Consider the following 12,497-nt stretch of genomic DNA (forward strand, 5'->3'; position numbering starts at 1 on the left):
TACTTGGAATCTTTCTGGAATATCCGTTGCTCTAATTTCATTATCCAAGTCTGTAAAATGACCTCGTTCGAGTTCACTTGGTTCAAATACCTATTTTATAAAGAATTTTCACATTAAAGAACACGATACTATGTATAAATCTGATTTAATAGTAATAACTGTATGGTGCAAGAAAGGTCTAGGCTTTTGCTGCATCGACCAAAAAAAAAATTCATTAATAAAAAATAAATAACTAAATGTGACTCCTTCCCCCAATTAGGTGCCTATCCAGCTGACTTTTGAATTTCCTCAAGCTGTCAGCCTCAATCATCCATGGAAGTAACTTATTCTAATAATTAATTATTCACTGGTTAAATAAAATTAACTCTTCTCCCCAAATTAGAACTCATGGCACTTAGTTCTGAAATCATTTATAACACTAAAAATTTCACTTTTATAAATGACACGTGTGCAATGCATACAAAAGTTTCAAGGGATCACAGTAACTGTTGTACACATTTCACAAGTTCTTGTATAAGTTTAAAATATTAATATGATATAAACTATCTTTACAAATGAAGTCCTAAAAAAAGACTGAAAATATATTTTTCTTATTATTAAAAGTATTGTAAAAATCATATTTGTTATAATGAAAATTTTTTAAATGTCATAAAATTTGTTATTGTTAGCTTCTAAAATATAGCTTTGCTTAGTAAAATTGTGTTTTATATTTAATGTTAAGTTCACCCATCATTGTTACTGTAACTGAATGCATCAAACCACTGAGATGCTAATCAGATCATCAACAGATATTAGAATGACTCTTATCAGGACAAGCAATAATGTCATTTCCAATCCAGTTAGCTCAAGTTCAGCAAAATTACATCAATGTTTCTTTTTGGGGGTGGGCAAGATCATGCAGTCAAGGATATAGTACTAGATTAAGGACAATACAGAACCATTTAAGAATGGCATCGCCAAAGGATAACAGCATGGTTTCATGAAGAAAAAGGTTTTTCAGATCAATGTGGTACATCAAGATCAGTTAAATACAGGAGACTAATATTACATACTCAGATTTTATTTTAAAGTTTTTGAAAATATGCTGCTGTCACAGAAAAATGTCCTGTTGCAGCCGCATACCGCCGTTACTATCATTAATAATCCTGCCAAACTTTGTTTGCAAACTTGGATATTCAGCCCATTATACCTTCATGAATATCATTGATAAATATAAAAAACAACAATGGTCCCAATACCGAATCTTGGGGGACTCCACTAATAACATTAGTCCATGACGAGCAGTGTCCATTGATTACAACTCTGTCTTCTCCTGCTCAACCACCATTTTATCCATAACAGCAACTTTCCCTTAATGCCATACTGCTCCAATTTGTACAGCAACCTTCTTTGTGCAACGGTATCAAAAGCTTTCCTGAAATCCAAGTATATGATATCGAAATTGTTTTTGGTATCCAGTTCCTTTGTGATCTCATTGTAGTATCCAATGAAATTGGTCACGCATGATTTCCTCTTAACAAACCCAGGCTGTGTCTGAACTATAGCTGGAGTCTTGTCTAGATGATCCTGCATTATTTCTTTAACCAGTGACTCATTATTTCCCCAAGAAGTGAAGTTAAACTAACAGGTCCGTAATTACTCGTTTTACCCTATGAACTCCTTCTGTGAATACATTTGCACTTCTCCAGTCCGTGGGGACCTCCCCCAAATCCAAGGATGCTCTCATAATTGTGGCTGAGTTTGCTTACTTCCTCTGCTGCCTCCCTTAATATAACTGGATAGATCCCATCCACTTCGAGTGCCTTTCTTCTGTTTAACTTCAACAATTTCTCCTCCACTTTCCTCTCAGTTATTACAAAGGCATTCAGCACCCTATTAGAGTTAGAGAAACTTCTGGCCTCCACTTCTTCACAGTATTCCTAATGTGTGAATGTAGAAGCAAAATACTCGTTCAGTTTATCAGCTACCTGAGCAGGACCATCAATAGTCAGAAACCATCAATAGCAAGTGGACCAATTTGATTCATCCTCTTCCTTCTAGAATTTACATAAGTAAAGAAGTCTTTGCTGTAATTCTTTACATCCTTTACCAAAGATTTCTTGGAAACTGCCTTTGCCTGCCTAACCTCTTTTGTGACTTGATTACAGACTAGTTTATATCTACCACAGGGTTCTATGTCACCTGATGATCAAGTGCAATCTCTGGCGGTGATGTGGGCAGCTGAGGGCTTCATGGGCCCCAATTTAAATCCTTCGAGGGATCCACCCTTTGTGCCTAACTTCCTTACATCGAGCACGCAGAAAGACATCCCCTTTGAGAATATCATGACCTATTCCAGCAGTACATTTCAAAAGGCTGTGATTCAGAGAACAACAACCACCCGCTCAGTTCTCCCCTGAGCCACAGCATCCCCAAGCTACTACATTGAGCCTCTGCTTTCTGTGCTGACGCATGATTTCGATCCAATTAAAAATACTACACTAAACTTTTATCCCAATGCAGTAATAACAATATATATATATATATATTTCAGTATCAATTACAGTATATGTATTTTTTATCTCCTACCAAGTTTAAGTTAGAACACTACGTTTGTAAATTCCAAGTGGTTATAATAGAGAATAAATTTAACTATCTATCTATTGTCAGCCTGATTCAAACTCTCTCATGAGCTATTTGCAATACTAAACTACACCAAATCTCCAATTCTAAAAGCTCTATGAATATTAATGCCATAAGTTACAGACTACGAGTTAAATCCATTAAAAAATTGAGTAGTGCTATAAATTATAGTTTATAATCCTCTGCTGATAGTGAATACACTGCTACAAGTAACGTAGAAACTTCCAGTATCAGCTATATCAATACAATGCCAGTAGAAGTCGACTGTGGCTTTTTATGCAAATACAGTAAACCCTCGCTATTCGCGGGGGTTACGTTTCTGAGAAATGCCGCGAATACCAAAAACGCGAGTACCGAGTTATGGCTCCCATAGTAATAAAGGGGTTCCGTTCCAAAGTATGAAATATATAAGAAAAACTAGTCTAAAATTTTGTCTATGTATGTATTATATGTACCTTCATAATATGACTATGTACATAGACAGTACATAGTGAAATGTGAGCATATGGCATCAAAATGAAAATAAGAAACAATTTAATATTACATGTAATATTTATTAGAAATTTCAAACAAATCTTTCAAACCAGCGTCTAAAAAACTTATCCCGCCAGTGCTATCACCAGTTTCGCTAAAGTGTTGATAAAGGAGTTTTGCCTTTTCACGAATGATGAGTGAACTTAACGGAATTTTATTTTGAATTCGGTCTTCTATCCACAGATTTAAAGCTTTTTCCATTTTTTTCTAATTTAACATCACGAGTTACAGATCAAATTTTTGAAGCAATTAGCGAGCTTTCACAGACACTACGCCGGATTTTTCTTCCGATTTCTTGATTGATCGTACCGTTGACTCATTGATTTTATAATAGATTTTCTCAATAACAGAAAGTGGGGAACACTTTCACTATTAGAAATTTTATCTAATAACTCAATTTTATTCGCTAGTCATCACCTTCTTTGATCTTTTCACATTTCCCTTGTTACTCGTAGCCATATTTTTGTACGGGTTAGAAAGAACTTGTCCACAATAAAGTCACTTTCTTCCATTAACACACTAGAAAAAGTCTGTTTTACACTGCAAAAACGGTTGATTTATCACTTTTGTAAGCATATCAATTTATAAATTGATAAATTTATAAGCATATAAATTAAAAGCAAACGACGAAACCTTCCATGACAAGCGGATAACACATACTGAACAAGGATTAGTGAGAAACATCCACGCTCGCGATTTTGTCACCCCTCTCCCCCCACCGAGCACTGTTTTGATTGGGAAAGATAATTTTAGCCACGCCCATGTTTTTTTATGGCGGAAAATGTTCACGGCGCTTTAAAATTCACATTTTTTAAGGTTTCATTTTATAGTAAATCAGCGACCGCGAATAGCGGGGGTTTACTGTACAAAGGACAATAAAGAATAAATAAAACCAAATTAATAAGAAAATCACAAAAAAATACTACACTACTAAATTTATATCAACAATTAAGAGAAAAACAATTTCTGGCCCACTCTGCATAGTTGTATAGAGAAATAGAGTGGGCCAGAAATTGTAAGTTTCTCAATGAGAAACTTACTGAGAAGGCACTGAGGGAATGGATAAATTGAATGCAAGATATATATTTAAAAGGCTGACAAGGTGCACTGAGCACAAATCAAAATTTTAGTGGATAACATAAGACTGGATCATGTAAAATTTTTCAGGTAGCATGTTGTAGATCCAAAGCCAGAAAATTTAGCAAAATTCAAGACAGAATTAGATGATGGGGATTTTCGGGCAATGGGAATAACAAACGATAAGTCTACTTCCTTTCATGATTTAATATTAAATAGAAAAGACCAAATGGAAGTAAACATATTTAAAATTCAGTTCACTTATCCTCAAGAAAAGAACTACAAAAAACAATGTACTCACATCAAAAATGCTTTTCTTTGTTGGTCTTTTGCGTGTGCTCTTTTTTGGTCTTGGCCTTGCTTCACCTTCTTCATCTTCCTCCTCATACTACATAAATAATATAATTTATACTAAAATTATTATACGAACTTTTTTAAAGTCATATCTATCAGGTTTAAACGCCAATTCAAAATTTTACTACAAAATTTCTGAACACAATAAAGTTAAATAAACAAAGAAACATTTCATAAAGTCTTACCTAGTAATTCAACATTGCAGACAATTTTTCTCTTAGAGAAATTGAATTATTGCCATAAAGTAACTAATAAACAGTTCTGCACTCTTTAATTAGAAAATCAATTAATCATAGGAAGTGCATCCAGTTGACACAGATGGACAGTGCACTGTTGAGTCAGTTTGGCGTGACACTGGGAAAGCAAAAATAAGAGTAGGAGTGTGTTATAGACCTAATGACGCGAATGATTACAAAGAACAATTGTACAGAGAAATAGAGTGGGCCAGTAAATCAGAATGTCTTATAATGGGGGATTTTAACTTCCCAGATATCGACTGGAACTCATGGGTTGGTCACTTACACACTAGCAAGACTTTTGTACATTTATTGGATGACTGTTTGATGAAGGAGCAGCAGTGCGTAGCACACGCTTCTTGATGAGACTGGGGTTCAAGCCCGTCACCACCAAATATGGAGGACGTGGAAAGGTCAGGGAATGACCACCGCATATGGCCTTAGTTGCTAATGCTCCTAAAAACCAAATAACAAACAAACAACCACAGGGTTTGGTGTTGGGCCCACTGTTGTTTTGTATATTTATCAATGATATTGATGAAGGCATATCAGGCTTACTGTCGAAGTTTGCAGATGATACAAAGGTTGGCAGGGTTGTTAATGACAGTAATGGCAGTGTGCTACTGCAACAGGATCTAGAAAATTAGGGCAGATGTGGCAACTGAAGTTTAACATTGACAAATGCAAAGTACTGCATAAGGGTAGAAGTAACCCCACAGGAACGTACCAACTGTGTGGTACTACACTTAGGGTGGTAGAAAATGAAAAAGATCTGGGAGTAATTGTGCAGTCAGATATGAAGTTTTCTGAGCAATGCAGACAGGCTGCAAGAGCAAGTCATGGGGTTTTGTCAATGATATACAGGAATTTTGCTAGCAGGGAAAAGGAGGTGATTGTTCCTTTGTATAATGCAATGGTCAGGCCATGCCTTGAGTACTGTATACAGGTCTGGAGGCCTCATTTTAGGAAGGATGTAGATTTGCTTGAGCGTGTACAAAGAAGGGCAACAAGATTGGTGAGGGGAATGAAGGAATCCTCTTACCAAGAGAGGCTTAAGTTCTGCAAATTGCAGCGGCTGGAGACTAGGCACCTGCTAGGTGATCTGACTGAGGTGTATAAGGCCTTAAATGGGTTGAGCATGCTGAATTCTGTTGGGATTAGCATTAGCATTAGTAGAGGCATTTGATGCAAGAAAGCAAGCTTATGCAGCATCAGCAAAAAAAAAAAAAAAAAAAAAACCCACTTCCACTTCACCCCTCTGTTCGTTCAAAATACCTGTCCAGCTGAGCCTTAAACTTATTTAGGCTATCAACCTCCACCACAAGGGATGGAAGTCTGTTCCACCAACCAACCACCCGCTGGCTAAAGGCAAATTTCCGCACGTCTATCCTACATCTGTCTTTCCTCAATTTGAATTTATGCCCTCTCAGGTGATTTTTCTGAGCTAGAGGAAGAATCCCATCAGCATTCAGCATGCTTAAACCATTCAAGGCTTTATACACCTCTATCAGATCACCTCGCTGGTGCCTAGTCTCCAGACACTGTAATTTGCAAAACTTAAGCCTTTCTTCGTAAGAGCACCCCTTTGTTCCATTCACTAATCTTGTTGCCCTTCTCTGTACTCGTTCCAGCAGCTCTACATCCTTCTTGAAATGAGGCCTCCAGACCTGTATACAGTACTCTAGGTGTGGCCTGACCATCGCCTTATACAATGGAATAATCACCTCCTTATCCCTGCTGGAAAAATTCCTGTATATCATTGACAATACTCCATGAGCTACTCTTGCCGCCCGTCTGCACTGCTCAGAGAACTTCATATCTGCCTGCACAACCACCCCCAAGTCCCTTTCATTCTCTACCACTGTCAGTGTAGTACCACAGAGTTGATACGTTGCTCTGGGGTTGCTGTTTCCCATGTGTAGTACTTTACATTTATCAATGTTAAACTTCATTTGCCACCTCTCAGCCCATCTGCTCAACCTTTCCAGATCCTGTTGCAGCAGCATAGTGTCAGTAGTGTCCTTGACAACCCTGCCAACCTTTGTATTGTCTGCAAACTTGGACATTAAGCCCGATATACCATCATCAATATCATTTATAAATACAGAAAACAATAATGGACCCAACACTGAGCCCTGAGGGACTCCACTAATAACATCAGTCCACGATGAGCAGTGTCCATTGATTACCACTCTCTGTCTTCTCCCCCTCAACCACCCCTTTAATTTTTTTTTTTTTTAATTTTTTATTGAATTCCTTGCACCCAGTGTGCATACGGCTCTGGAGGATCAAGTTCGGCAGAAGGAGTCTCCATCTGACTAGAGTCAGTATCCATTTCCACTTCGTCTTGCTGATGGTCCTCGCTGGCTGGTTCATCGATTTCCTCCGAGTCGATGTTCTGCAAGTCAGGTGGAATTAAGGATCTATCGACTACTCTGATAACATTTCGTAGGACCATACCAAGTATTCTTCTTTCTTGAGGTGTAACCTGCCTCATTCCATTCATGGTTCTCAGAATAGCCGCGGTCCCTCGGACACGCTGTGCGTGGGAACGTCTTGCTATAGTCTGGAGTAGGTTTCGGAGCCTCTGGAACAGTGAGAGGTCGCACAGATTGGTGGGTTCAGTTTCTCCTTGGACAGGTGGAACTGCGCCATCTATTGACAGTTCAGCGATTTCCAACAAGTCACTTAGAAGCGCCCTGAGAATCTCTACACCATGAGGCGTGAGAAACAGAGAGAGAGTCTTTCACTTGCTCAGATTACTAACCTAAGGGGGGGTATACATTCAAATTGAGGAAAGGCATTTGTAGAATAGATGTGCGGAAATTTGCCTTTAGCCAGTGGGTGGTTAATTGCTGGAGCAAACTTCGATCTGAAGTTGATAGGTTAAATAAATTCGACGAGGAACTGGACAAACATTTAGAAGGAATGGTTGAGTAAATTTTTTTTTTTGGCTGATGCTACATAAGCTCATACACTTGCTTTCTTGCATCACATGCAACGATTACTATTACTATGTTTGATCAGCAAAAAAAAAAAAAAAAAAAAAACCACCACACATTTTTGACGCTGTAGCCTCATAAAAATCTAGTAAACTGTTAGAAGGAATGCAGATAAAAAGTTGTACAGCATACACTCAAAACTCACTAATACTATTAAAAATATAAATTTGAAGTCAGCAGATTAAATGTCATTTTGGAGCTCTAACAAAAATCAAAAGGCATTTATAGGAAATAATGAAACAGAAATTACAGAAGTGTTTGCAATAAGTAACAACAGAACTGCTGGGCAAAGTGTACTACCTAACAAGGGGGATCCATAGAACAGGCAGTAAATGTAAATGCTATTTATTTTTTATTTTTTTTTTGTAGTGCAGTATAGTTGGTTGGGTTTTATTGGCGCATCAGCAACTAAGGCTATATTGCGCCAAAACCTGTAGTGCAGTAAATTACCTATACAGGTTGACTTTTAGCCATGGGGTTAAAAATTTCTGTATCACTTAAGTGTCCAACAATCAAATCTTGACTTACAAAACTTACTATTCAATTCTGTATTAAAAGAGAAGCAGATAAAACAGCATTCTTAAATGGAACAGGATTTCGACAAGATATAAAATGATGAAATAAAAACTTTCTACACAGTATAAAACAGTTTAATCTCTTCTGAATTTACATAATGTACTTTTTTTTTACCATTTTTATACTCCCAATAAAGTATAACAAAGAGACATTTGCTGTTAGAAAAGTCATGATTAAGAAGCACTGCTTATTAAAATAAGCATCTTTAGCATACATGTAATTTTGAGTATAATAGTGCGCATCACACCAAGAATGCCTGATGTTAGCATGTCCACAGAGTTCCAGGAGTTCACAACTAATCATTTTAACAAGAATACAGTCATTGGAAGTCACAAGGAAATGAACCACGCTAAACTCACATGATTACATCAGGCTGAGTGGTACAGCTTTGACAACATAGTACAGTTTTGAAGCAGCTTGTAGTGTGAATCTTAATATGAGAGATCAAAGCTTTATAAAAAAAACTTTGGTGTTGGTGTAGGCTGTTTTTTAATAAAAAATATACACAAATACTAATAATTTGGAATGTTATAAATAATTGATATCATCAGTTAGATGGGTTTTTTCTTTTTTTGCAAAGATCCTCATCAGAAGTTTAAAAAGAAAAACACATATCCTGAATGGCATAATCACAAGGAACCAATGAATATAATATGTAGAACTATCAGAAATGAAACCAAAACTAAAATTCATCAAAGTTGGGTCATTGGAAGTCACAAGGAAATGAACCACGCTAAACTCACATGATTACATCAGGCTGAGTGGTACAGCTTTGACAACATAGTACAGTTTTGAAGCAGCTTGTAGTGTGAATCTTAATATGAGAGATCAAAGCTTTATAAAAAAAACTTTGGTGTTGGTGTAGGCTGTTTTTTAATAAAAAATATACACAAATACTAATAATTTGGAATGTTATAAATAATTGATATCATCAGTTAGATGGGTTTTTTCTTTTTTTGCAAAGATCCTCATCAGAAGTTTAAAAAGAAAAACACATATCCTGAATGGCATAATCACAAGGAACCAATGAATATAATATGTAGAACTATCAGAAATGAAACCAAAACTAAAATTCATCAAAGTTGGGTCATTGGAAGTCACAAGGAAATGAACCACGCTAAACTCACATGATTACATCAGGCTGAGTGGTACAGCTTTGACAACATAGTACAGTTTTGAAGCAGCTTGTAGTGTGAATCTTAATATGAGAGATCAAAGCTTTATAAAAAAAACTTTGGTGTTGGTGTAGGCTGTTTTTTAATAAAAAATATACACAAATACTAATAATTTGGAATGTTATAAATAATTGATATCATCAGTTAGATGGGTTTTTTCTTTTTTTGCAAAGATCCTCATCAGAAGTTTAAAAAGAAAAACACATATCCTGAATGGCATAATCACAAGGAACCAATGAATATAATATGTAGAACTATCAGAAATGAAACCAAAACTAAAATTCATCAAAGTTGGTGGAACAGTAGAAATGATTATAATAATAATTTTTCTGTTTATACTCTGAGATAAGCACAGATGATCAGGAGTTCATTATAGAGAAAGAAAGAAAGAGCATCATCATACAAGAACATCACCATGTTTAGTAGTCATGCAGGCTTGAATCATGGTCTCTCAAACATGAATACTTAAACACCCTCACTCTTGATTTTGAAATTCAAAAGGATACATGTAATTGTATCCTTTTAATGGGAAGGCATCACAGAAGAAATGCCTTCCCATTAAAATGGAGTATGATATTAAATAATAAATTTGTCTTTTAAAACAGATGCCAAAGTATCCCTACATGGCTGTCTCTTTGTATCCTCAAGAGTACACACAGAAGAAATTCAGAACCACTGTCCTGTTGTTGGGTTTCAGGTACAGAGACATATTGTGCCACTGCATCTTGTGCATCCAAACAAGTGATGAAAACACTATCTGTCATAGTGGACTCAGGACCAAATATAGTTCTTGGTGTTTTAAACAATGAAGCGGTATAGTCTGGTTTTTTTTTTTTTTTTTTGTTTTGTTAGTAGGACCTTAAGTACCCACGTTTATTTTTTTTATTCCTTTATACTCTTTAATGTGAGAAGTTAGTGTGTGAGTTTTATCTTATCTAATAATTCTTTGTTATTGCCACTTATGAGGGAATCAAAGAGCTCCAAAACATTTGGTTTATTTAAACTAAAGTGATTTATTATTAAAAACAAATGCAATTGGTGTATTTACATTACAAATATGTAATGGTTGCACTAGTGAACTATACTTGAGAAACTTCTTCAAAGAAAGTCATCATCTGCAAAAGTATTAGTATTTTCTTGGCCGCTACACTAAATGGCAATAAATAAAAGATAATATATATGCCTTTTTGTTTCTTTGAAAGCTGTTTTTAACATTTCTTGGGCTTTGTTGCCGATTTTTCCTCATTTTAAAAAAAAACCTGATGAAAATGCACTGCTCAGTAAAACCAACTAACTGTAGACAAAGGTGTGTTATGTTATGATGATAGCTAGAGAATTTTGTTTTAATTCTTATTTCACTTTTTAATTTCTTATATCACCAAAAAAATTAATAATTTTTATTCTACTTTTAATCTTATAATAATACATCGTTTATTATGTGTGCACTTCATAGCTTTTATATCACTAAGAAAACTAACATGAAGGGTGATATTTAAAATCACACAGAAACTTCATGTCAGGAGCAAAATGAACATAATTTTATCTTCAAAAGTGGTTCAGCACTCAATCTATTTCTATACTTCTTTTGAAGAAAATCAAAGGTGACTAGTCATGTTCATGATGTCGTCAGATTTATCAGAGACAGACCTATACTACACCATTCTTGATCGTGTGTCCGTGCATGTGAAATCTGGAACCGCTCTTGGGAGTCTTCTGCCTGATATCGGCTAACTACAGCCTTGATTGAAATGTTCTTCAGAAATTCTGCAGACATCAATAGGATTCAAATCCAGACCTATCCAACCACATCTGTGAATGCTGCATGATAATAACAGGATCATGGCATTATTTATATGTATATTTTTTTTCAAGGACTGGTACCATGCCACAGACTACACTTTGGGAAATACTTGTTTAGATGAGTTGCAGACATATACATCAAACCATTTAATGACCCATCAATGTGTCAATTCAGTGTTAATCCATTGCTGCAATATTTCTAATTACATCACATGCACACAAATACATGCGGAGTGCTCAAGTAAAATTCTACTGCACAACTTTATTTTATTCTAGTATCATATGAGGTGATGGCTGTTCACCAAACATTTGGCATATTGATTACTTCAGTCATAGTGGACCAGTTGTAATGGACAAAATACAAAATTACAATTACTTGTAATGGACAAAATAGTCACAAATAGTAATTGACTATTACTAATTGTGAAATTGGCAATTAACAATGAAATATGGTATAACAATGAAATATGGTATATACTATGAAGATTATAACTCACTGATTTGTACATTAAATCAAATTAAGTGATGAGATTTATAATTGATAAGCTAACAATCTTGATCCAATAGTAGTTTTACAAAGTGTGACAGTTTGGATCCTCAAGTTCCCACAGTAACACAATTGTAGGACATTTGGGAGTTCAGAAAACAATTTTCGGAAATATCACTACGTGGAAGATTGCCATGTGTATCAGCTTAGAAGGGGATTCAGGTGCGAGGCTCCAATTCAGCTTGTAAAATTTCCAAACAAGAGTTTCCACACCTCTGTTGTTGGACTGTTGCAAGTTATGACTAAGGGAAATCACTACTTGATTTCCCTTAGTCATAAAATTCTTAAGTAATGATTTCCCCAAATCATCCCTTACAAATCATGGATGTTTCTCAGTGGACTGCAGCTTTAGCAACACCAGACCAGAAATCAGAAAGCCCAAGTGTTTGTAGATGGTATTATGTCAATAAGGGAGTCTGCAAACTGTCATAACCAACAGAAGTCTGAATATCACTTCAGAAATAATATTGCAGTTATGCAAGTCCTAAAGATTAAGAAACTTTTCGCATGGAGAATATCCTTGTCACCAACTATAATATGACAGTGAGCAGATAAGGGTCAAATCGAGTAATAC

General features: G+C 35.7%; 1 protein-coding gene across 1 annotated transcript in view; it reads right to left on the reverse strand.

The window, feature by feature from the left end:
- The window catches only part of Spt6 (transcription elongation factor Spt6), a 301,836-nt gene that overhangs the window by 183,956 nt on the left and 105,383 nt on the right, over nucleotides 1-12,497 (reverse strand). Inside the window, exons 9-10 of the mRNA XM_090369617.1 lie at nucleotides 4,535-4,621; nucleotides 4-90 (exon numbers count right to left, since the gene is read on the reverse strand). Coding sequence (XP_090225743.1) covers nucleotides 4-90; nucleotides 4,535-4,621 — 174 coding nt within the window. The remainder of the gene's footprint in view (nucleotides 1-3; nucleotides 91-4,534; nucleotides 4,622-12,497) is intronic.

The sequence above is a fragment of the Mastigoproctus giganteus genome, chromosome 3 (assembly GCF_048544385.1).
Source record: "Mastigoproctus giganteus isolate SK-2022 chromosome 3, ASM4854438v1, whole genome shotgun sequence".
Classification (NCBI taxonomy): Eukaryota; Metazoa; Arthropoda; class Arachnida; order Uropygi; family Thelyphonidae; genus Mastigoproctus; species Mastigoproctus giganteus.